Genomic DNA, 26373 nt, shown 5'->3' with positions numbered 1-26373 from the left:
ATTCTAATCTTATATCTGAGCTCCTCAAATTTTCTATTAACCTGAAGATAACAATTAGCACTCATTAATTAAGGGAAGGAATTGTTGTATAGCATTTTGAAATACTCCGACAAAAAGTGCTATGTAAAGAAAGACGTTATGCTAGCTTAATCAGTCATGCAATAACTGACAGGAAATAGTCTCATACCTTAGTTTTGCTGTACTGCTATTTTAGACCATGAAAATGCCTTTTAAAATTTCCTTTTTTATAAGTCTCAAAGTCAAAAGCTGACTGCCCATTGCCATGGAGACAGTTCTATTTAAGGTACTACATTAGTCCTTTCCTCACAGAAGGAGGATAAAAAAGTGGTCAATAAAAAGGCATCGATCTCCACGGTTTAGAATTAAGTCACTAAAAATGCTTCTTGCGCAGCCAACACATAAGGGAAATTTGGGAGTGGGTTAGAAGGGGGCAATTTAATACAGTCCATTATTTTTCCTGAGTAAGAGCAACACAGGTTAAATTTTAGTACTAAGGTAGAGACAATATGAAGAAAACTCCCATTACCTCAAAATTAGATGCAACAAAATAAAAGTACTTATATTCACTATCCTAGATGAACTGCAACTAACTGGAACTATCTTTCCTTTTCAAAGAGCAATCTTTTATCCTTTTATCTAGGGCCCGTGTGTAATATACATTCCTTAAGTTTGTTTTATTTTAATTTTCAGGCTTCCTGACATCCCATTTGTAATTGAAGAGTAAGCTACCTGTTTACAGGTAAAAAAGAACACTCATAATTTATATACATATTTACTCTTATCTAAGAGACTCAAAATAATTTAAAAAAGACAATGTGGCAATTCTAAATCTGTCTTTAAGACACATATATTCATTTCTCCTTCTATTTAAGAAAAAAAGTCTAAGATAATTTATTTTCCATGAAAACTTAAAACATCAATCTTCCTTGCAATAAAAGTCACCTAAGATGATAAAACCCATCAGAGTCTACCAGTGTTAGTGCTAAAACACCTATTTTTATGTAGACAAGCAATTCCAGGAGATATTTTCACTTGATTTCAGTCATAAACAAGTTTCCAAAACCCATCTCTTTTTTTCCTTAAGCTGAAGTTCAGAATCTAGCAACAATGTAATAACATTTTTCTCAAGGTAAGAGCAAATTGTACCTGAAAGTCTCAAATCTGTATTTTTAAAACAGGCAAAAGAAATCTTCCTGATTCTAGAGCTGGTACTTGCCATTATTATCTCTAAAGAGTAGAGCTTTAGAATCAATTTAATTGGAAACAATTTCCTCCTTTCCCATATTTCTCAAATAATTGATAACGCATACTGAACATAAAATGGATGTATAAATTTTGATTTGTAGAAGTATTTAGATAAGAATCCTAGACTAGTAATTTTCAATCCATAGAGTGCATCCGTATCACCTGGGGGGCTTACTCAACTACAGATTGATGGGTCCCACCTCCAGAGTTTCCGATTCAGTGGGTCTGGGATGGGGTACAGGAATTTGCACTTCTAACGAAGTCCCAGGTGATGCTGATGCTGCAAGCTCCAGGACCACACTTCAAGAACCATTGTCCTAGACCTTAAACAAACTCCTTAGATTAGAGAATTGTTATTCCTTGTTAATAAATTACTTCAATCTTTCCCAAAATGAACCATTTTAAAGAAAACAATAGCTTCAGTCCCTCGGGGAAAACAGTAAATCATAGCAATTTGGAAAGGCTATTAATTCAATCAAGACTATGTTAATTCCTAAAAAACTGCTATCTAGTGGTTGGATAACTGCTGTGAGGTTACAATGACGTTCAGGAAAATAACCCCCTGACCAGCAATAAATGGCTTGTGTCGCCTGTGAATCCTTGAAAAACAAGTATCTACTATTAAATTGTGCAGAGGAACTTAGTACTTGAATGTAAAATTTTCTTAGACATAACTGTAAATCAATTATGACAATTACATATGCTCCAGAAAATGTATATGTATTGAGTTTCTATGAGTCCCATCTAGCTTTTCCACTGACTTACATCTTCATTTTTAGAAATCTTTGATCTTGGATTGATTGATCCAAAACTGACAGCACATTATGTTTTAGTTTTCAAGTGCTCTACAGCTCTGTCAGACAGTTAATTACCCATAAACACTAAAATGCATTAAAATGACTATAAAGATAGAATAAAAGGAAATGGCCTTTTATAGTAACAGTGCACTCCTCTCCTTTTTTATGGTCATGAAATGCATACCTGTCGCTAAAAAAAGTGATGGACAAGTTAGGAGTTCTAGAGGACAAATTACTTCATTTTCATGACATCAGAGTACCTTTCATGAAACACAGTGGTTTGTTAAATGCTAAAATTACTAAATGCACACTGCCACGCATGTTCAAATTTTACTGGCACTCTAAAAGATTCAACTCCCTGTAGCACATTGATGGCAGGAACCTGAGTTAGTTTCTTACTCAGTAAGAAATTGTTCCTTAAAAATATCTGAAGTTAAATGAACTTATCATCCAGGTATTCATTAATTATCAAATCTTTCCATTTGCCATTGTGACAAATATGTTCTCTGCAATAGCTCTGATCCAGATCATTAGTAAAGGAAGCAATAGAAAAACACATAGATGTCATGTACTTACCTTGAGAAGTTTAACATCAATTAAAAGTAAAATGTGTTCCATTAATATCTACTGCTTAGACATTATGGAAATTTGTTTTTTTAAACCAAGTGCATCAGATTTGTGATTACTTCATAAGATAGAAGAACAAGAATGATCATCCGTATCAATACATGGGTTATGTACATTTAATTCTCCCATATATCATCATAACCATATGCAATCATAACAAGAGTTGGTCAGTAGAACTCCCTACCAGATGTAGTTTGGAGGACACATTATTAAAATGCATAGTTACCGATCTTCATTTCAATGAAAATTCTGAGTGACTGACTAGGTTTGAATCTTGCACATTGCACCAGCTGTGTCATTGCTCTGGGTATCATTAGATCTCAGGCATAAATATCATATACTGATGCTTTTACAAATGTGGGACCTGGATAAATGGTGCCATATTATATTCACTGATTAAATGCTCAGTGTGAAATTTTTAAAGCTCATTTCCATAAAAAGTATTTTGAATAGCTAATGATTTTCCAGGTTTAAATTATTGATAGCCATCACTTCTACTCACCAGAAAGGGGTTTGTTTCCATGGAATTATCCTCCCCTCACACACATCCTCCAATACCAACATTCACGTATCTCTGCATTCAGGTACTACTCTTGTCAACTCTGGAGCATGTGTTCATTTCATTTAATGTTCTTGAGTGCCGCTATGTGAATGTTGGTTGAGGAAGGTAGATAAGGAATTAGGACTGTAATGGAATAAGACAGAGTTCAACTCTTTAAAATTATTTACTATAAAAACTACAGGGCTTCCCTGGTGGCGCAGTGGTTGAGAGTCCGCCTGCCGATGCAGGGGACACAGGTTCGTGCCCCCGAACCGGGAAGATCCCACATGCCGCGGAGCAGCTGGGCCCGTGAGCCATGGCCGCTGAGCCTGCGCGTCCGGAGCCTGTGCTCCGCAACGGGAGAGGCCACAGCAGTGAGAGGCCCGCGTACCGCAAAAAAAAACAAAAACAAACAAACAAACAAAAACTACAATGCTTGTTGCACTGCCAATCTGTAGTCATAGGAATGTCTATGGAGCTACTGTATATTCTCTTCATGTGAGACCTCAAAGATAGTATGAGTAACAGAGCTCTGTGATACTAACACGGGGACTCTGGCCAGCACAAAAACAGATTCTTAAGTGATTAGTTGTGCACTGTGACATATCAATCCAAACAGCTCCTATTAGATTTTGGAAAACTCTCGAAATGTAACTTTAATTAAAATGTTAGCCTCTGTAATACTTATGGCACTTCCACTGAACTCAAACAAGGTGTAACAATTTCAAAAGAGGTAAAAAACACTGTTTATAGGTGCTAAATGATCTGACAAATGTGCTTTCAAGTATATTCAGTATCTACAGATTTTTAAAGTTTTACTTTGGATCTATCCAAATTACATGCTCTCTATCCAGGTACTAAATAGGCAGGTCATTCCAGTTAGATGTTTTTACAAATGGTAATGTTTATTACATAGTTGGCTTTTGATTAATTTTGTATACCAATGAAAGTAGATAGAATTACATAGAAAAAACTTTTTAATAGGCCTATCAGAAAGGTCACCTAACCGAGGTCTCTGATGCAAAATGCTTTGCACTGCTTCTACACCAAGAGGTCAGCAAACTTCTGACTGCTGGCTAAATCTGGCCTGCCACCTCTTTTTCTGCTGCTTGGGAGCTAGGAATGGGTTTTATATTTTTAAATGACTGAAAAAAAAAATCAAAAGAATATTCATGACATGTGAAAATTATACAAAATGACAATTTCAGGACCCCTAAATAAAGTTGTATTGGAATAAAGCTGAATCCATTCTTTAATGAATTGTCTGTGGCTGGTTTCACAATACAGAGGCAGAAGTGAGTAGCTGTCACAGAGACAGCTACTTAGCCCTTACTTTGGGCCAGCAAGCCTAAAATACCTACTATCTACCCCTTTATAGAAACAGTTGCCAAACATGACCTATACTATCTGCCAAGGGAGGGGCATAATCTTGAAGATCTCTTTGTGAGATCCAGGTGTGTGTTGCAACTCATCACATTGCTTAGGCAAGAACCCTGACTTGGGGTCGTCACTTGGGGTTCTTTCTGCGTCTAACAGGCAGGGGCACTTCATGTCTGTTGAATGAATAAATGAATGAAAGATATTCACAAAGTTTGTGAGTGGTTTATAAATGTTTACAGCCTTTACATTTCTTGCCTGCTTAAGAATATGAAAGCCATTAAAGGGTGACAGCATTGAGACACAGAATGAGTGTAAAATGGCAATCCATATATTTTTACCAAGAAAGGAAAATTGTTTCTACAATCCTATTTACCAAAATATATATTTCCCCTCATTTTTAAGGGCACTAAATATTAAATAGGTCTCTAGCATAGTCAAAAGAATACTTTTAAGTTCATGTTAATCTTGGGTGCTCAATAATCAACATACTTTGTGTAAAGAATATTAGAACCTAGACCTTGTAGTCATTTTAATAGTTGTACAATATAAAACAACTGATATTTCACAAGATTATTAACTATATGTCATACTTAAAAAAATAAAACTATACCACAAATAGGATTCCACACTCCATCTGAGAATTCATTAATTTCAAGTAATATATTATACAAAAAAGCTTTGATAAAAGAATTTGAGCATCACTTGGGGTTTAGTGCTAAGGTACCTTTAGCTTAGGTGATCTTTGTTTTGTTTTAATTCTTTTTGAGTGGAGTAAACTTGCTGGGCTGATTTGTTTTCTTTATTAATTTATATCAAAAGAATTAAGATACACATGTTAAATTCCTAATTTCAAATAAAAAGGAACCTTGCTGGGGAGTTAAAATGGATAATTTTTTTCATTTATATTACCTTAAAGACAACAATGGGTAGTAGAAACAGCTTAAAATGTACCATTCTGGACTAGAGTCTTACTGAGCACAAAGTGAACAAAGATAGGCCAGCTTGATACTGGCCCTTGGTTATCTCAACATCCTGATTATCATCCAATTTTTATCCCTTCCATCAACTCCTGCTTGAATATTGGATGAGACTGCAGTCTTCCTATTAGACACAACAACCAATAACCAAACATATCCTCAGAGTGAACATATTAAAAAATATATTTTGTCAAAATCATTACCCTTCTTAGTGTTAAGCATACAAGTTAGGAAAGATAGCTCCAGTGAAGCAGTTACTTACGATTTCACAATGTATCTTCCCCTGGAAACAATCTTATACCTAGTAGTTAGGTTTCCAGCCTAATCAGTAAATGGCTATTAAGAATACTAGTTACATTAATAGTACTGCAGAACCTAACTAGATATCTTAACTGTGTTTCTACAGAAAACTCTCAAGAGTTCCAATTAACAAATAGCAAAACCACGTCTTCCCACAAATCTCTCTCCCTTTGTAAGACAAAAAACTCTTCTGCAGACACAGTATTGTAGGGGTGTTGGCAGGGGAAGGCAAGTGGAAGGATGAAGTCCCAGGGTTTCCTCGTTTTCTTTCATTATCATTGTTGCCTTAACACAGGAAGCCAAAATGAATAGTGGAGGGACTTCCCTGGCGGCACAGTGGTTAAGAATCTGACTGCCAATGCAGGGGACACGGGTTCGATCCCTGGTCCAGAAAGATCCCACATGCCGCGGAGCAACTAAGCCCGTGCGCCGCAACTACTGAGCCTGCGCTCTAGAGTCCGTGAGCCACAACAACTGAGCCTGCGTGCCGCAACTACTGAAGCCCACATGCCTAGAGCTCATGCTCTGCAACAAGAGAAGCTGCCGCTGAGAAGCCGCACACCTCAACGAAGAGTAGCCCCCACTCACCGCAACTAGAGAATGCCCGCACACAGTGACGAAGACCCAACGCAGCCAAAAATAAAAATTAATTAATTAAATAAAATGAACAGTGGAAATAATCATTCATGCTACTTATCTCCATAAATTAACTCTTTGTTACTGCAAAAAAAAATTTACCAAAAAGTGAGAATGTTTTCTAGAGGTCCTCTTTATGAGACACAATATGTAAAATGTTTCTAGACAGTGTCGTTGGTCACAGACATTATAGCACTATTGAATGAATCAATGTTATTGAACTAATGTATGGCTGGTTGGCAAAAGGAGTCGGTCAAAGTTTGCTGGGAAATTAGGAAAAATACAGCCTGGGATAAGAATGGTCACAAAATTAACAATAGATTTACACAGATAAAACAATGAACTAGATAGGTCAAAACTGTTCAATGAGAACTTCAATTTGATTCTCATTGATTTAATCTTATAAAGAGAAAAAATTACATTTTTCATGTAAAATTAAAGTAGTAGAAAATATCTGAACTTGAAATCACTCCTATTAGTCTCAAGTAATCAGGTCCTATTGTTTCATTAATTTTACGTTTTCTGAATCTTGTACATAAAGAAAACATGTGAAGTACAAGGGAATGCAGTGTTTATAGCTGTATAAAGAGCCAGGCTTTGGAGTTAGACTGGTTTTAAATCCTGAGTCTGTCACTTATTGGTACTATGATTTTTAAGCAAGTAACTAAGGCTCTCTGAGCTCTAGTTTCTTCATCCATAAAGTGTGAATAATAATTCTTTATAGGTTTGTTGTGATGATTAAATATAATAATACACATGTAGGGCCTGAATACTTAGCACAGTCCATGGCACATAGGTGGTATTCAATAGAAGCTGCTATTGTTATTGACATTACAAAATGCATTTCAAAACTAAGAGTTACAGTCTCAGATAATTACCATAATCTTCCACAAAATCCAGTTTTAGTTACCTGTGAGGTAAATTTGACCTTTCTAATTCTGCATATATCTAAAACAAAGAAAGAGAGATTTCATTTCTTCAAATGCCTAGTTCCATCTTTGCAATATAGGAAGATGTAAAAATAAAATATATATCTAGAAATGAGAACATATACCTGCAGTACAGGTAGCTATTAATTAGTAGAGAAAGTAAGTCTTACTCAAATCTATACGTTAAAAAAATCTCTGGTACAAGAAATAACATGGCCCTAGTCAGCCAGTTTTACACTTGGTCATACTTACGCATATGCTATGTTCAATACATGCTTTGTGAAACATAGGTAAAATGGCTGTCATTCCTTATTAGCTTTGAGCAGCAAAATGCAACCCACCACTGAATAACCCATAACATTCACGTGTCCCTTAGCGTGGCAGTCAGTATTCTGGCCCATAGACCAATAAATAACTTCTGGGAGGATCTAAAAAGTAAAGGCTAGCTAAGAGGTAGTCCAGGTCTATGAAGAATTCTCTGGTTAACAGTTACCAAGGGTGATCTCCTTGGTGGCCAAGGAGATCAAAGTAAAAGACTTGGGGGAGGTAGAAGAGGGAAAGGCTTAGCCAGAATTCTCTGGTGAAACAAACCTCAGGAGGAGACCTGCAGAGAAATTGAGGTTTAAAGGTTACTCCTTTAAAGTAGCCTTCCCTTAGAGAAGTCTAGCAGATTCCAGGAGATGAACCATGTGTACCTATCAAAGCAATGGCCATTTTACATTTCTGAGAGAGACCAATTGCTAAGGCCAGTGTCCTGATCCTCTTAGTGAACTAACATTCTTGCTGCCTATCAGAACTCCCTCCAAAAAGTGGTATGATATTTAATTGAAACATTCTCATGGTCACAAAGATGAAAAAATAATTTTTGTTATTAAACTTCTCAAAGTGTTCAGATAAATCTTATCAATAAAGAGGACAAAATATGGCTATAAAGAACAGACAAACCTTGGAAAGTGAGAAAAGAGTTGTCATTTTCTTAGCTAGATTATACTGTATTCAATATAAATGTACTGCCAATATTTGCTAAAAATAAACTTTCCATTAACCTGATCCCAAATAAGAGGCAACCTAGTAGGGGAAAGATATATATAAATTTTAATTATAATTCAACACGCAAAGTGCAATAAATGCAGTATACTTGACTAGCATGGCAGTCCAGAAGACAGAAGAAAAAAACGTTTGAAGATTAGGAAAGACTTTTTAGAGATGTCACAGTTGTTAAGAAAAAGTTTGAACAATAGAAATTCTACATGTTAACTGTAGGTTTAGATGGTATAGGATAGATATTTTCAAATAGTTTATACATCTACTCATACATTTAACGTAACTGTTAACACAATACACGACTAAATGTTTTGGCTTGGCAACGTATGTACTGTGTATTGTGAATTCCACCTCCTCCCTCTATCCCCACTCCTACCACAGTGATGTCTAATGTACAGGTCAGCTACTGGTAGTCATTCGTAGGTCTCACCAGATGTAATCAGATATATCTTATGCCCATGCCTTCAACACCACACTGAATTACAGGTAGTTGTTGGCTGCCATAGCTTTGTGTACAGGGTAACCCCCGCTCTCCCAACCCCGCCCCACACACACACAAAGTGGAAAATGCCCTATACCTTAGAGGGCTGCAATATTTAGGGACTTCCACATTCAGAGCTGTCCTATCTCCTGTCTACAGTAGTGGTTTTCTTGTTCTTTATTGAAACAATCTAGTTATCAGTAGTCTACATTGATACTCCTCTCTCTTCTGATTCTTGTCCCTTCTTCTGTTGCTTCTCCCACACTTCTCAGCTTTCAAGAAAAAAAGGCTAACTTTGCTACTCAGGGCCTTTCTTTCCTTTTCAGCCAAGAACCAACCAATTAGAGCACAATGGACATAATCTTTGGATCTGACCATTCTTTAGTTGTTGCATAGTAAGTACTAAGGAGAGCATTCCTTTAGAGCCAAAGAGCTTTGTTTTTGTCCATCCCCGGTTTCTACCAGGTAAAGGGATGCTCACAAAACTTACAGAAAGATATCTCTAGCTAGTCTAAGTCTTACTACAGCTCTTACTCCACTTATTGGGTTACATCCCAATAAATCCATCATAAATCAAAAATATCCTAGGTCAAAAATGCATTTAATACACCTAGCCTACCTTAAATGTGCTTAGGACAATTACATTAGCCTGCAGTTGGGCAAAATCAACTAACACAAAGCCTATTTTATAATAAAGTGTTGAATACATCATGGAACTTACTGTATACTGTACTGAAGGTGAAAAACAGAATGATTGTATGTGTCTGGAATGGTCGTAAGTGAATTGGCTGTTTACCTTCATGATCACATGGCAGACCGGGAGCTCCACTTGCTACTGCTGCCCAGCATCACAAGAGAGCATCATAAAGCATATCACTGGCCCAGGAAAAGATCAAAATTCAAAATTCAAAGATACAGTTTCTACTGAAAGCCTATCACCTTTGCACCACCATAAAGTCAAAAAATTGTAAGTCAAACCTTCCTCAATCAAGGACCATCTGTACTGTGGTACTAGAGAAGCTTCTGAGATGTCACTGAAAGGTGCTAGGCAGCATCTGCAAGTGATCCCCACATAGAACACAGATGACTGGGTTGGGTTTATCTACATCTTCTGCCAGTGATATTAGCCTTTTATTTCCCCCATAGACACTCTAAAGAATTACATGTATATGCAACATACACTGCTGTCGGGATCTCTGGCTCAGCAGTTCTCAAAAGTTTTGGTCTTGGAACTCCAAAGAGGACCTCCTCTTGAGGTCCCCAAAGAGCTTCTCTTTATGTGTGCGTTATAACTGTCAATATTTACTATTGGATTTAGTGCAGAAGTTAAAACAGAAATTTTTGAATGTCTATTAATTCATTTAAAATAATAACAAATCCACTACATGTTATCATGGCACATGGTTTTCATAAAAATAATTTTATTTTCAAAACAAAAGAAATGGAAGAGATTTACATTTTTGTAAATCTCTTCAATGTCTGTTCAATGTAAGACAGCTGGATTTCATATCTGCTTCTGTATTCAATCTGTTGTGATAGGTTTTGATTGAAGGTATGGAAGGAAAATGTGGCCTCACACAGATATTTAGTTGGACAATGCAAGAGATAATTGTGAATATTCTGTTTTGATACTACACCAAAACTTGACAAGTAGAGCTTCTGAAAGGTGAGTCACAATGTGGAATGTGAAGCCCAATCAGTAAACTTCACTTTCTATATTATATTAAAATTCATTTGTCTATGTTGTATTTTGGATGGATTTTTTACCCATGCATGATTTTGATAAACAGTTTCTCAAAAGTGAGTCAAGTGATCCTGAAAATTCAAGGAAAACAACTGACAATATTCATTGGCAGTGGTAAAAAGAATGGTCAGATGGCAAAGATTATGTCCATTGTGCTCTAATTGGTTGGTTCTGAGCTGAGAAGGCAAGAAAGGTCCTGAGTAGCAATGCCTTCATGCATTGGTCATTTAAAAGATACTGGCTCATTGAGTCATGCAGATCTTCCAAACGTTGACACATTTTGCAATATAATATACTATAAAAAAAAAAATCACACCCATTAATCACCCTTGCTTTCAAAAGGAGAACCTTTAAGAACTGGGAAGCTTTCAGGCTAATGATGACAGATATACATTTTCCAAAATTCGAATTATTCCTTGAAAGCTTGAATTTTATCACTGGCAATAAATATTGTCAGTGTTTTTCCTTAAATTTTCAGGGTCACATTACTCAATCTTAAGAAAATTGTTATCAAATACCCAAGTATGACAAACCAAAGTTTGCCTAACAGGTGTTCTTTTAAGTAAAAATGGGGTTCATTTTAAAAGTGGCTAGTTTAGCTTGCAACTAAAACAACTGCACAGATTCTTTCCCTAGAGACAACCAGATTGTTGTGCAGTAGAAGCACATAGTATACTTCTCATCACTCAAGGGTCAGGATTTAACAAAATTTAACAGTGATTATTGTTTGGTGCCACTACCCTGAGTTACACTAAGGGGCCAGCACAGTTTTACCTCCACTGCTTTTGCACAGTGAAAAAAGAAATAAAGTCTTGTATGATCATGAAAATAGTTTTGACCTCCCAGGCCCGCTGAAATGATCTTGGATACTCCCAGGGTCTGAAGATCATATTTGAGAACTGTGCTTTACCTCATTAATGAATTAACCAAACTACTGTTAAAGAGATAATAAAAATAGCCAGCTAACTCTTCTCTTTCCCCTCCAGTTGATCTGCAATAATGTGTCAAAGAGTGGCTAAAAGTCACATTTCCAACTAATGTTACCTGGAGAGTTTTAGGTACCTATAGGCATTCCACAGATGCTGAAGCTGGGGGATGGGGGGGATGGATATTCCCTGATGGCCTCAATACTACAGGGGACAATTTGAATGTAGTTTTTAGCTTATTACAGAGGTGTTATTAAAAATTAAATGGACTTCGTACGAGTTGTATGACAGAGTCCATGCCTTTTACATTTTCTCAGTTTATGAGAATCAACTGATAATGTGAAAGCACTGTAAAAATTGTGAACGTCTACCCAAACATAAGTTATAACCCAGTCCCTTCAAAGGGGAAAAAGAGGATGAAGAAATCGGGAGAAAAAGATTGAGACATGTTTTTACTTCCAGGCTCTTCTCCTAAATTAAAATAATTAAACATTCTTTGCTTTACCCTAGATTTGCCCCAACTTCTATTAAGCACAATCATCCTTAACTCTTAGTCTTTTCAAACTTAATACCAATATCCCTCATCTGCTGAGGTGTCCAAAAGGCAATTTTATTTTATTTAATTATTTGAAACATCAAAATCAATGCATTGGATTACTATTTAAGGAGAGGGAGGGGTAGAATATGCAAATAAAAATCGGTATGTTGATCACTCTAATTAAAAGCATAATATCTTTACCTCTCACTTACAGGCAATAAGTAGACAAGACAGAAAAGTGAAGACTAACTAAATTACTCCGTATGTATTGAAATATATTGCCACAACACACAAAAGACCTATTCTAGGAATAGGGAAAATACACAGACTTGTCTTTCTTATATTTGTAGTTGTACTTTATGGCTTACAAAGTACTTTAACACAGATTACCTCTCTCCAGCTATGCAGCAACCTGCAAGGCAAGTAGAAATGATGTACATTTTACAGAGAAAACTAGGCTGCAAGAAGTGAACTAACTTGCCCAAAATTCAAACACCTATCAAAAACCTAATGATGAGCATATCTTGTGACTCCCAGTATCACTACATTTGCAGTTATATTTTAGCAGTTTATTTATTTGGTGGCGGGGAGGTTATAGAAGCAGTAGAATCCCTTTACAAATGAAACCTTACATTGAATCTGAACTATGAAACACATAAATACACAAAAGCGTTTTTATAAGTGTTTTAGTTAAAAATGAACAATTACTGATAAGTTTTTCTCACAAGTGAAAATTGAACATGAGTAGATATGCACAGGAAGGAAGTTTTTTTTAAAGGCCAGTGCCTTCATAATCAATGACAATCTTTCTGATCAATGTCTTATTAACAAAAATGTTCAAGTATATGTACAAAGGGAGCAGAATAAATTTTAATTCAAGGCCTGCACAAGAATAGTCTTGTAACAAAAGATTTTTGCGTGGTTGTATTTTTAAATTATAATTTTAAAAAGTACTTAAAATTTAATCCAACTCAAGTATTTTTGAACACTGAAGCATCTTAGGGCTCCGTAAAAAGCAGTTTGAAAACCACTGCATAATGGCTTGCTGTCATAAATTCACTGCTTGGTCTCTGTCTAGTTCATTTTCAGATAAAACTAAATAAAAAACTACTTTTGACAATCAAAAATATGTATATAAGAAACCTGATTAACCAAAGAAAAATACAGCTACTCATCCACAGTCAAAGCAATACGATTCTTCTGGTTGAACTATATAAAACTGCTATTAACTGACAATTTTGACTATAAAAATGAGGTTCATATGGCTTAAACTAATACTTCCCATTTTATCTTCCCAGTCTCTTCACTCATCAAAAAGTTGTCAAAATAAGTGATCATATAAGCAAAGGGGGAAAAGTGCAATATCCAACAAAGATAAATCACTGGAACTACCTAAACATATTAAGAATTATAAAGTGGTAAATCCTCTAACTTAAAGTGCAGAGTTTTATTCACTTCAGTAGCACTAACTGCTCAATACTCAAAATACATTGTAATATGCACCCTTTTATTTATTGGAAGATGAGTGGACTGAGAGTTACCTACCTTTCTTAATGCAGTTTGGCACTCCACTTTGAAATTTATCTAGTTGTCAGTGGAATTTCTTCAAGTAAAATGTATTACACTTCACAACTCATTAACTTTTCCAAAGTAAATAGAAACATTTCCTCTTTTATTAAAACCTTTATTGAATTATTTTTGATAACAGAGCAAGTTAGAATAAGTAGGAGTTATAGATTTGAGGAGAGTTTTGTTTGTTCATTTCTTTCCCTATGTGGTTTACCTCTCCATTCTTTTTACTGACCTAAGGTTACCAAATTAGGTATATTTAATACGTAAAAAAGTCTCTTTTTTTTTCGGTAGACACTGAATCAAAATTATGAAGGTACTTCTAAGAATAAATGTAATTCTCATACAATATACAATTAAATTTTCAGATGTTGGGTTGAACCAAATTATTTTCTTTGAAGGTGAAGCCAGTTCTTTTTGAAGTTCCCCCCCAATTCAATACATTGCAACAAATTAAGCCACTTAGAGAAAAAGGTGTCATGCCACATAAATAAAGGTAACTCTTCCTCCATCATTAATTAGGATTATAACAGCAAAGAGTAATTCACACTGGATGTGCCTGATTTTCATTCTTCCATCATGAACTACACTGAACTAAAATTCAAAATGCTGTGACTCACATGGTTATTACTGAACACTTTATTAAGTGGAAAACACAAGATAAATCCAGAGAATCCCATTTTGAGCATTATAGATGAATTTTGCTTAGAGTTATATACTTTCTATCAAAAAGAAAACCATTTCTTTATTAGAAAACTCTTACATGCTATTTTTAGAATGATGAAGAACTTAAAATGCTAAACACTTGATATCTTTTAAGAGCACTTAAGGCACTCTTAAAAAGCTACAAATGTCTGCCAAGTCATGCCATAACTGGCTCAAACAATCCCATTTCCATCTAAAGTTATTTCATGCTACTGCATGAATCAATATTAAATACCTTGGAGTTACTGAAAACTGGGAATTAGCAGAGGTGTGCACAGCAATGATAAGATATGAAAATGGTGAATATTCATTTTCCATATACTACCTCTGCCTTTTAATAATAGCTAGAAATGAGGATGTTCCTTCTAGGTAAATAGAAATAGTTTCTTAAAAGCTAAGAGAAAGATATAAAGATGTCTTGAAAGCTAGCAAAGGGTCATGGATCCACAGCCATGGTTCTCTCAAAAGAAAAATAGATTTTGAAACTTACTACTACCTCCAAAAATTTAATTAGTCCACCAAATTGACAGAGCCATTTAAAAAAAATCCACGTCAATACAGCTGATTTTTCCCTTATTCAGTTAAAAAAAAAATTAGCTGTTTTTTTTAAACCAGGCTTTAGTTTAATCAAACATGTCTCAACAACACTTTTTTTTCATGTTAAAGACATAACATCACTTTTAAAGTTGGAAAATCATCATCATCATCATTTTTTAAAAAGCTAAATTCAGATGCCATCTGGCCCAGAAGTGAAAGAGTTAACATTCAACTAAGCTGCTCTGCGCTTCTGATCCATTACGTTTCTCACGAGCTGCCCTACAATGAGCTGAGCAAGTATCAACTGTAATTTGATCCCAGAGTTTATGGAAAAAAATAACTGCACATACTCAACATGCACATTTAATAAAAATCTGTTTCAAGGAAAACATATCCGATAAACACAATTTAAGGCATATTTCACTGTTTGATTAACTTCAAATATGCAACCCCTTTGCTCTTCAACCCCTTCATGCTCTCAAATAAAACGGGGGGGGGGGGGGGAAGCAGCAGTCCTACTGCAGGGAAAAGAGGCTTGAAAAACAACTTTGATTGGCACTTGGCCTGACCCACAGAGGAAGAAAAACAGTTTTTGGACAAAGAGCGCAAATATTTGAGCTTGCTTACTTACATGCTTTCTTTCTTTCTTTTTTTTTTAATATATAAAGAACAATCCCAATTGAACTGTATTTAGAGAAATTGACTAAAAACGGTGCAGTATTCATCTTAGTCTTTCAGTCCCGACGCATTTGCACAGCTCAGCAATTTTAATTCATTTGTACTGGACAAACAGAAGCACCTCAACTACTGTTTCCACTTAATGAAATGTAAAAATAGAGTCTCGAGAAGAATAAACTGATTATAATATTACCCAGTGACGGCTGTTAAAGTCTGATTAGAAGCTTTTCTCGGTCTAAAACGACATCTTTTCACAGCCCCCTCACCCCACCCCCCTTAACGGAGCGACTAAGCCAAGTAAGCTAAACAATACTGGAGTAAACTTTCTATCAGTCACTCTGGGAAGCAATAAGCTGATTGTGCGTCTGATTTTTCTGGAGCAACACCGGGGGGCTGGGGATGAGTAAGTGCTAAAAAGGGATAACTCACGTCCACCTCAGTCTCCACCTCCCCCAACCCCAGCTTGAGAAACTGTAACGTCGAATAGCATTTCCCATGGGCATAAAGTTCAAGCTGCTTTACCAGCTCCTTTCAGGATCGAACTGCAGCCACAAGACGACCATCCAAAGAATGTAAAAAGGGAGTGTTCGGGGAAAGCGTGCAAGGAAGGCAGAAGCAACCGAATAAACAAAAACAACACCCGCAAGAGTTAGGCACAGCAAAGAGGGAGCCAGGTTCCTCTGGACCAGACCAAGCAGTTCTGATTTCACACCGACCTCCATCAAGAGCACTGGGAGGAGGATCGAACAGGTCCGTCCCTCCCTCCGCCCTGGGAGCAGGCCGGGGGTGGCAAGGTAAGGAGGTGAACGGAGGAACAGACCACAGGTCCCCCCGCCCCCCCCCCCGCGGCCCCAAATCCCCAACCCCTGGGGACTAGCGTCTGTCCCGGCAGACATCAAAAGCAGCAGCAGGCTAAACCCTCCACTCTCAACCCATGCCCCCTTTTTGGGTCTTGGCGTAGGGACGGTGCCCCGGGATCCCCTTTGAGCCTTGCTCCAAGAGTGCGCCCCGGGGCCGAGCAGCCCGAGCCGCGGCCGGCAGGAAGCGCCCTTTTCGGGCCGGACCCCAGACCGAGCCCGTACCTTCCGCAGTACTTTCCGGCAGTTGGTACAGAGCAGGTAGTTGGCGGCGGCCGACGGGCTGCTGCTGCCCCGGTTCATCGTGGCTGCGGGCACCGAGGGCGAGGGCCAGGGCGAGGGCGAGGGCGGGCGGCGGGCTGGGGCCGGGCTGTCACTGCGGCCGCCCGCGCAGCTGAGGGGCCGGACCGTCCCCCAGCCGCCGGCCGCGCTTCAGCCTCAGCGTCCTCCGGGCGGGATGTCGGGATGGGAGGCGACGCCCCGAGAGCGAACGGCTGCCCGAAGCGACCACCGCGGCGGCTACCGAAGCGACGGCGGAGACGGTGGCGGCTGCTCCTCACCGGCCCGTTGTTCCACCCGCCCCCATCCTCCAGACCCCCGCCCCCGCCAGGCTAGGACGAGCAGCCGCCACCGCTGCCGCCGCCGCCGCCGCCGCCGCCGCCGCCGCCGCCGCCGCCGCAGCAGCAGCGCCTCAGTGCGGCCCCGCCCCCGCCTCACCACCACCTTCACCACCTCCACGCTCGGGCACCGCCCCCTCCTGCCAATCGGACCGCTCCAGCCACGCCCCCCGGGCGCTAGCCCACAGCCAATGAGCAACTAGAGCCCGGCTGGGAGCTGCACCGGCCAATCAGAGAGGCCGAAGACGCCTTGAATCTCTGGGCAAGTTAAGTTTGTCTCCGAGGCTCCGAACTGAAGGGAGATGGCGGGTTAGTTAGGTAGTGGAGTGGGTGGGAATACAGTGTGCTGCTCCACCAATAGGAGGAAGAGGGTGTGTCATATGCAAATAACCCCGTGAAGTCCAGCCCCTCCCCGAAGACAAGGCACAGCCCCTGCTCTAGGTCTCTGCAGAAATGGTGAGGGAATGAGATAAATAACTGGGAGCTAGAGCTCGCTAGTGGGTCTAAGACTGAGCTAAATATTTCCTGATTTCTTGAGAAAGAGGGTGGAGGTGGGGGGAGCTAAAACGTCCTTACCGTCAGGGCAGTGGTTAGGCTTTCTCTTAACCAAAATCTTAGCTGTAAAGAAGACTGCAATCACGTAGCACTTTGCATCCAAGGATCTCAAAGAACTTTATGCATCATTTATCGTGAGCCCTGTTTTGTAAAAGACCAGTTACCTGAGGCTTCGGCAGCGGGTAGGGGATAGATGTTTAAGTATATTTGCACCAATAATCGAGTTAGAGGGAAGAAAAGACACAAAACCTGTGGGTGAGTGGTTTCCTCCTCCATCTAAAGCCCCTTCTCGCAGTCTCTCAGCAACGAAAATTCCTTTATTTGTCCAACACGAAAAGGCCAAAGAGACAGGGTTGTCTTCCACCCAAAAGTCCTTCTGAGGTAGCTGGTTAGATAAACGCAGAGCATGGAGCTCTGCCTGGGAGCGAAGGTTCAGAGAACAAATTGCCGTTTAAAACTGTTGGGCTGGACCTGCCTCTTCCGAAGCTAAAAATGGATTTAGGATTTTGGCGTTCACGCTCTGGGGAGAGAAGGCAGATGTAATTGGGGAAAGCTCAGGCTGGTAGGGTGTGGGGGACAGGCGAGTGGGGGAGCGAGGTCTCCCGAGGAGCTAGCAGCGCGCATGCTAGTCGAATGCTGGTTCCCGACGCGAGACGCCCCGAAACCTGCTCCCCAGTGAGAACAAAGGCAGGCTCCGAGCGAGAACCTGATTGGTGCCCGGTCCTCACCGGTGTCCTCCGGACCCCGGAGATAGCTTGCTCTGCCCACTGGCGCGGAGCTCCGTGCGCACTGGCGCCCCAGCTCCCCACCCGGCCTTGGCCGGGACCACATAGGACTGTGCGTTATGACATCACCTGTTTTCGCTGTTGAGAACACGATCGGTATTCTCTGCTTCTCTTTTTTTAAAGGTCTCTGGTGTACGAGGATTTGTGAAGGCCTGCAGTTGGCAGAATGAATCTGTGGAGATGGTTTAAAAGAACGGTTTCACTGGTTTGCATTTCTTTCTTTTCTTCCCTTTCTTTTTAAAACACTACCCTGGTTTCCTTAGGGATTCAGTGTAGTGTTGTGATGCAAAATCAGAAAGGTACACTTGGAGGAGCTAGCAAGTTTAGCATATCAAAGCTATTAGACCAAATTGTGTGGTTAAAACTGCCAATCTCCTCATTTTTCGACAGCTGCCTCCTCTCTGTCCCTTTTAGAGACCAACAGGCATAAACCAAGTCTACACAAGGAACAAAGGAAATGGAAATCTGCCAGTGTCAGGTTTAAATAGATTAAAATAGACTGGAAAACCCCCAAAGGGTCTAAGTGATGTGGTTGGGTAAATGTGTTGATCCATTTAACTAGTGATAGCTAAAGTTCTCTTGGTGCTGTGCAGATTTATAGAGCCTAGAATAGCAATGGCATGGGGAAAGTGTATAACATGCAGTTAAAAGAAACTGTAAAAGCAAGAAGATTCAGCAAAGGGAGAAATTACTACGTACACTTCAACGCAGAGAACCAAGAAATCCAGGGAGAAAGGAGGTCTCAGTTGTCCTAAGAACTGAAACACATAGGTGTCCCCATTTAATGGTAAATATCTTGAGTTATGTTCCTGGCTTGTAAAGCAGATTTTATGTGAATACATTATAAGGAAAGGAGAAATTGAAGGATGAAGTGAATTTTTGTGCAGAGACTGAGTTTTCTCAAACAGTATTTTAACTTCAAATTATTTTCTATCATATACTTTTTATATCCTTTCCTTCTATTTAATAGCTAAAATTCTTTCACAGTGCAGTCCTTTAAGTTCTTCCATAACTAAATCTCTCAAGAGGGAGGCCAAGAGAGGCCAGCCCTATACAGTTATACCGACTAACAAAAATTGCTAAAAGGAGGTTTTAGAGGAATCTCTTCATTGATCCATGGTCATATACATGTATGTGACCAAATGATGGCCCTCTCCACCAAATCCTCCAAACTGTTATAACATTGTCTATACTGTCATTTATTTGGCAGTCAACCATGTACTGCACTGCAACATTTCTTCTATTGAACCACGGTATATGTGTCTGTGTCCCACCCCTGAAATCTCCAATCCAGTAACTCATTCTCAATACACAATGACCACTCTTTCTTCTGGTTCTCACACCCTCAGTCCCATCATCCTTCTTCTCCCCTCTCACGGTAATGTTCAACTTCTGGACACTTCCTTTCTCTTCCATTCCTCACCTGACCTCCCTTTCTTTCCCAGCTAGCCTGGATACCAGAAGGAGACTGAAACTTAGAGAATAAGTGACTTGCAAATCCTGGATCGCATTGTTAGTTAAGAGGGAAGGAAACAAAAGCCCATTCTTTGAACTTTGTACAGAGCAAGGAAAAACTCCGCCCCTTTTGTTGTCTGGTTGATCTAAAACAAGAAAGAACTTTAGGAAAGTAAGATCTGGGTGAAAATTAACAACCAATGTGGAGCACTACTTCTTAATTTTTTAATTACAAAATGAGAATGACACTTCATGAAACATTTCACATCATTTAAAAATAGTTTTTGCTTGTTTTGAACTATTTTTTTTAATGTGACTTATTTTTCCTAGTTGTGCATAAAATCACATGGCTTGGATGTACCGTAAATTATTTAACCATTACTCCACTATGGAACATGTAGGTTGTTTCCAGTTTCTCATGATTATAAATAATAATGCTCTGATAAGCTTCCTCATATGTAAGTTTCTGGCAGCATCTTTTATTCCTAGATATGGAATTTCTAACCTAAAGGATATGAATATGTTTTAAGGCTTTTGATGCAATTTGCTAAAAGATTTTGTGGAAAGGTCTAACCAATTTGCAACCAACTCACAGTGAATAAGAGCACAGGGGAGAGAATCATTTGAAAGCACAAATCTGATCTGTCATCCTCTTATAGAAGGCCGGTCAATAGTCCACTTACCTCTACTTTGAATGCCCTCCATCTCTTTCTCTTTGAAAGATCTCCCGGTAGAAATAAGCGCTTGCCAAAGCATCCAAAGTGCTTTCCTATAGCTCTTCCTTAGCATCAAGCTCAATACTGAAATGATTGGTTCAAATTCTATGTTCTCATTAGACTGGTGAACCCCTTAAGGGCAGGGATGGACTCCATTCACTTATCCACTCCCAACTCCTAGCTCAACCAACTTGAAGAGAAGTGCTTAAAAAATCTTGGAGAAAATAAGGAGTTTTCACTCTGACTTTCCTCAGTACACCATAAGTTCTTCTAGAACATCTCTTTTGAATCTCTGATAACAGCTACAGGAACTTATAAAAGGATCCCAATACATATTTGTGAATTGAATGGCTCAAAACAACTATTTTGCAAAGCAGAGAGATTGGATTCGTGTCCTTATCTGTCACCAATTCCTTCTCTGACATTGTACATAAAGATCATAACTGGGACTTGCTATCTCTTTTATAAAATGAAACTTCCTACCACAAACCAAGGGTGTAGGGAGGGAGGGCTGAGGCACATTTTTATGCTCGGTGCTTTTGAAAGAAGATACCCTGTTAGTAACGTGCTGTGACTTTTGGATTTGAAACTGCTTATTTCTCTAGATAGTCTCATTCTACTGACCTAAGAACAGGCCCATTTATAGTTCCTAAATAAGGATTCGATTGAAAAAAATCAATTACTAAAGATATTTTTTAAATTCCATTTCTTGAGACAATAGGTCATTTTCTAACATTTTGCCTCCTCAGACTTCTTTTTCTTTCCCTTGGGAGCACCCAAAGCCTTTGGATTTCAGGGAAAGTACTGCATTATTTACAAATTTGCAAATATTGTAATTTGTTTTGTGCACAAAGGAATTTGTACTTCACACAATTATACATTGATTGCTCCCTTTGAGCTGTTAATTAGATTCCTGCGGTCCAAGACCAATACTACTCCAAAGGAGAAATTAAGAGGATCTGATCCAAAAAGGCCACTGCTTGAGTGCCCATTCCCATCCCACCCCCTCCATCGCCTACCTCCACCGAGAAAATTATTCTTACTAAAGCTCATTTTTCAAAGAACAAATATTCCCCCAACATCCAAATTTTTGTCGGCTTTCTCTTCTAACTTCCTATTTCAGAGTTTCCTGCATTTAACCCCATGTAAAGCAGACTGCAAAGGCGAGCGAGGCCCTCAGACGTGGGTTTGTTGTTGTTTGTTTGGCCTGCAAGCTGTTAGCCAGCACAGTGCTTTTTAAACATTGAATTACTTTAAATATTTATAATTTAGGATATTTTGCGCCCCCCCCCCCAACTCTAGATTTCTGGCGTCTCTTGAAAATTTGTCAGATCTGATCACACTGGACTCATACTGCCACATGGCAACCGTCTGCTGGAACCCAGTACCTGCTATTTGGGTTTGGACATGCACTTTCTAGTTTACCAACATCTCTGTCACTCTTTGGGGTTCCATTTTGCCATTTTATTTACATTATCTTCTTGATCCTTGTAAGGATTCGCCACCTCTCTAAACTTTCTCCAGCACCTAAATACCTAAATTACTGATCTGCTGACTGTCCCTCTTAACTTTATTATAGAATATGAATTAAAAGGAAACGTCATCTCTTGGCTATAGCAAACGTTGAGGAAAGGGGTCAGATGTAAAGATTATCATGATATGTAAATCAACTATACTTCAATAAAAAAATATATTTAAAAAAGAAATATCATGATGGATAGCTAGGTACCCTGACACGTGTGTGTGTGTGTGTGTGTGCGTGTGCGTGCATGTGTGTGTACAAAATGGGAAGGACAGTTGTCTAAGAAGGGACGATTATGTCCTTTACACTCTTCACCCCACTCCTTATTCTAAGTCTGCCTGCAGCCCCATTCTAATTGTAGCTTTAGGAGAAAGGGACCAAGGGGAATGTGGCAATAGTAGAAGGACCATGAGAGTGTTTCTTTCTAGTCAGGTAGGGATTTGAGCACTGACTTTGCCTCTTACTAGATATATGACCTTGGGCGAGTTACTTACTGTCTTTAAGCTTCAGTTTCCTCATCTGTAAGACTGAGTAATAATGCTGCCTCCTCAAAGAGTGACTGTGAAGATTGAATGAGATTAATGCACTGTCGTGTTGAGCAAAGTGACTAGAACATTGCAAGGCCTCAGAAAATGTTTGCTGCTAGCTGCCACAATACAAAGGGTGTTATGTTCTCTACATACTGTGTGACCTTGGTCTAGTTACTTAACTGTTCTATGTCTCGATTTTTGTCATCTGAAAAGAGGATGTTGATATTAGCTTGGTCATAGAGTTGTTTTGCAGGTTAAATGAGCTATATGTAAAGCACTGTGAAACAATGCCTCACGTATAAGAGATGCTGTATAAATATTTACTATTATTATATACAGCGGTCAGGAGATCTTTTTTATTTGTTTCTTTTTTTTCTGTGAAGATCTTTGATTTTCAAGGTACTTCTCAAAAGGTAATGTAGGGTAGTAGAAATAGCAATGGACAGAAAGTCAGAGGATCCGGGGTTTAGTTCAGTAGTGCTGTAAACGATGTGATTTTGGGTCTCAGTTCTCTTACCTGTTAAATGTGGAACGGTGATTAAGTAGGGTCAGGGCCAAATCCAGATTGTAGGAAAATTGAAGCTTATATAATGTGGGGACCTTACTTAATAAAAGAATATAAAACTATGGATGCAAAATTATTTATGAAAGCAAATACTTATTTAAAATCATTAATAGAATCAATAAACTTTAAAAAGTTGAAAATACTATAAACATCACAAAATCCAAATAAATAACAAATCTCTATTAATTAACTACCTGACACAACCCTGTATTACTTTTTTCCCTACATATTTTGGGCTGTATATTTTGATTTCCTCTTCATATGACAATGATTTTTGAAATGTTATCTTCTATGGAGAAAATAGAAAGGTAATTCAATTTTTTTTCTCTAGTCTAGTGCCCTAGAATAGTTCGGCGTCATGAAACATCCTCCAACCTACATCTTTGTGATCTGATGCGTGTGAATTGGCCCGGTGGGCGATAGAAATATTCCTAGAACCCATTCTTACGTTGGGACAACTCAAAACAGCAACCACACACTGAAATGACTGTGATCTTGTTCTCTGTCTATAACCCACCAAACCCAAGCTAAAGGTGTCTGCATCTTAACTTTCCCTTAGCCAGAATAACAACAATACACATGGCTTCCCAATTCTTCCAGCATGAAGGAGAGTTTGAAAGAGGTAACTTGAGTGAAAAGAGACTGTGGTGTTTACTGATAATGGTTAAAATAGCTTGCTTTTGAAATTTAATTAAGAATATGACCACGTGAACACATTGCTCTGGCCTCTCGAAGGGCCTTGGAAGGGGCCAGTGCTAGTGATGGACACTAAAGTTTAAATTTCATTAAATTTGTGGTTAATCCATGTCTGAGAATTGCAAAGACCTTTCCAAGCTCTAAAATTCTGTGAATTTGTTTTGTCAGATTGTCTTTCCATGAGAATCTAGTGCAAGCAGGATTAGTAAGATAGGAGAAGTAGGAGAATTTCTGCAAGTAAGCAGGGAGAAAGTAAAAGCAGCTCTAGTCTCAAAAATCCCCAAAGTTGCCTTGGTTTTCCTTTGTTCCCTTATTTCTTCTGTGAGTCTGTTCATCTCCTTGATAATCTAAATTCACTCTCCCCAGTTCTCAATATCCTTCTTTCAGATGTAAGGAAACTGAGATAGAGAAATAATTTTATATATTTTAAGGAAAGATCATTGTGAAATATGCTGGCTGTCTGGGTGTTAGAAAAGAAAGTGGATGAATAAAACAAAAATCCACATGAAAGTGAAGGAGTTTGGGAGTACGATCCAATTAAGAGCACAGAAGAGTTATAATTTTTAGACTCGGGTATCTTAGATGACATAGTATTCTATTGTGAAGGATTTGCAGGAAATCAACATGTAGAACCGAGGTGGGATTGAAGGGACCTTTAGAAGGAAACAGTCTATACTTCAACTTTCAGACCTTCTGAAAGTGACAATTACATACAGACTTGGAGCATCTTCAGGGATGAGTCTTATTCATCTGAGTATTTCAAGTACTTGGAACCTAAGAGGAGGTGCTTGAAAAAGCTTGTTGGATGAAGTGGTTGGATGTATTAGAGTTTGTTAACTGGAAAGTGAGTACACATATTTTTACCAAATAAAGTTCCCAAGTTGTCTTAAAACTGTAAAATGATTTTCATGCAAAGGTAAAATTTGCCTTGTTCTCAAGAAGCAACTTTCAACAATTATATAAATGTAACAAACACAGCAATTTCAAAGATAAAATGTTGGCATCCCCACATGAGCTGCAAGCTTGGAATCACAATAGCATCTTGTAAGATTCTGGAAGGCTGCAACTTTGGAAGAGTATGCTGTGAAATACATGCTGTACAGATAGTTTTTTATTTGCTCATTTATTTATTGGACCCTCAGCAAGTAGTAAGTCCTGGCGACAAAAAATAACAAAAGATAAGTTTATAATCTAATAGTGAGACTGGGGTATAATCTCTGCATTGGTGTAGAAGATAAATAGAAAATGGAGAATAGAGGGTAAGAGAATTATTAGCAAAGAACTCAGAAAGATCCTTTGAGCATTTATGCCTGTAACTGGATGCCTTAGTGGTAGTGATGGAGACACATGATACAGAATTCTTGCTGTGTCTCCATGCAATTTACAGTGTCAACAGGAGGATAGGATTAACCCTTATAAATACTAGAGAACAATACAGAAGAGTATATAATGAGATCACCTTTTAATTCCATGTTCATTACTCAACTCATTCCTGCAGTCACACATTAATTTCCTCAACATGTCTGTGGAGTACTTACCACGTGCCAGGCTCTTGGCTAGCCATGGAGATAAAGTGATGAACATGAGAGTCAGGGTCTTACAGAGCAGATAATCTAGCAGAGAAGATGGACTTCAAACAAGTAAGGCCAATATGTAATGAGTATTATAGTAGGGAAAACACAGGAAGGGAACATAGAGCAGGGGAATCTAACCTGGTCCAGGCCTCCCTGAGGAAGTAAAATGGAAACCCAAGTGGCGGGGTGTCCACTGTTTCTGACAGTGACTCCCACATATTCCAGCCAGTAGGTCCTTTCCATCTGCAACTCTCGTCTTGTTGTTTCAATTCTCCTTTTAATATAGTTCCTGTTCCAGTTATAAAACTCCTATGAATCCTGACTTCTTACAGTACAGTAGACAAACTTTTATGCTGGAAGCAATCCTCCTTTCTTTTTCTAAGAGGCACTATCCCTATTTAACTTCTTTTTCCAGATTAAAGAACATCATTATTTCACACTTGACAGTTCTCACTCAGGCCACGACCATGATGAGTTCCATCCCTGCATGTGCAAGTTAAAGGTAGGCACCATTTCTAAGAGGTACATCTATTTTCTCTCTCTTAAGACTCTAAAGTATTTGAAGGTAATCCTCATATCTCTAACCTATTTTCTCTAATCCCCACAACATCCATGGTAATGATACTATAATCATAATAGATATAGTGATAAAAGCAACCACTATCACTTACTGAATGCTTACTATGTACCAGTCATTTTGCAATATCCTATATACATTATCTTACCTAATATTTATAAGATGCCTATGAAATGGTTATTAGTATCTCCATTTTTCAAATGATTTATAGGGATTAAAAGTTTGGTCAAAGTCACAGTTATTACAAGC

At 38.6% G+C, this 26373-nt stretch overlaps 1 protein-coding gene and 1 long non-coding RNA gene across 4 annotated transcripts in view; one reads left to right on the top strand and one right to left on the bottom strand.

The window, feature by feature from the left end:
• Window positions 1-16954, bottom strand: part of SESN3 (sestrin 3) — a 74016-nt gene extending 57062 nt beyond the window's left edge. For both annotated transcript variants that reach the window (XM_032640095.1, XM_032640096.1), the window contains exon 1: window positions 16758-16954. In XM_032640095.1, coding sequence (XP_032495986.1) covers window positions 16758-16835 — 78 coding nt within the window. In that variant the 5' untranslated portion in view covers window positions 16836-16954. The remainder of the gene's footprint in view (window positions 1-16757) is intronic.
• Window positions 16955-17716: 762 nt separating this feature from the next.
• Window positions 17717-26373, top strand: part of LOC116757805 — an 18309-nt gene continuing 9652 nt past the window's right edge. For both annotated transcript variants that reach the window (XR_004351090.1, XR_004351089.1), the window contains exons 1-3: window positions 17717-17959; window positions 18613-18694; window positions 25963-26049. This is a non-coding gene — a long non-coding RNA (uncharacterized LOC116757805). The remainder of the gene's footprint in view (window positions 17960-18612; window positions 18695-25962; window positions 26050-26373) is intronic.

Source organism: Phocoena sinus, chromosome 8, assembly GCF_008692025.1.
Source record: "Phocoena sinus isolate mPhoSin1 chromosome 8, mPhoSin1.pri, whole genome shotgun sequence".
NCBI classification, from domain to species: Eukaryota; Metazoa; Chordata; class Mammalia; order Artiodactyla; family Phocoenidae; genus Phocoena; species Phocoena sinus.
The sequence above is the reverse complement of the archived record's forward strand: the minus strand, read 5'-3'. Positions and strand labels throughout refer to the sequence as shown.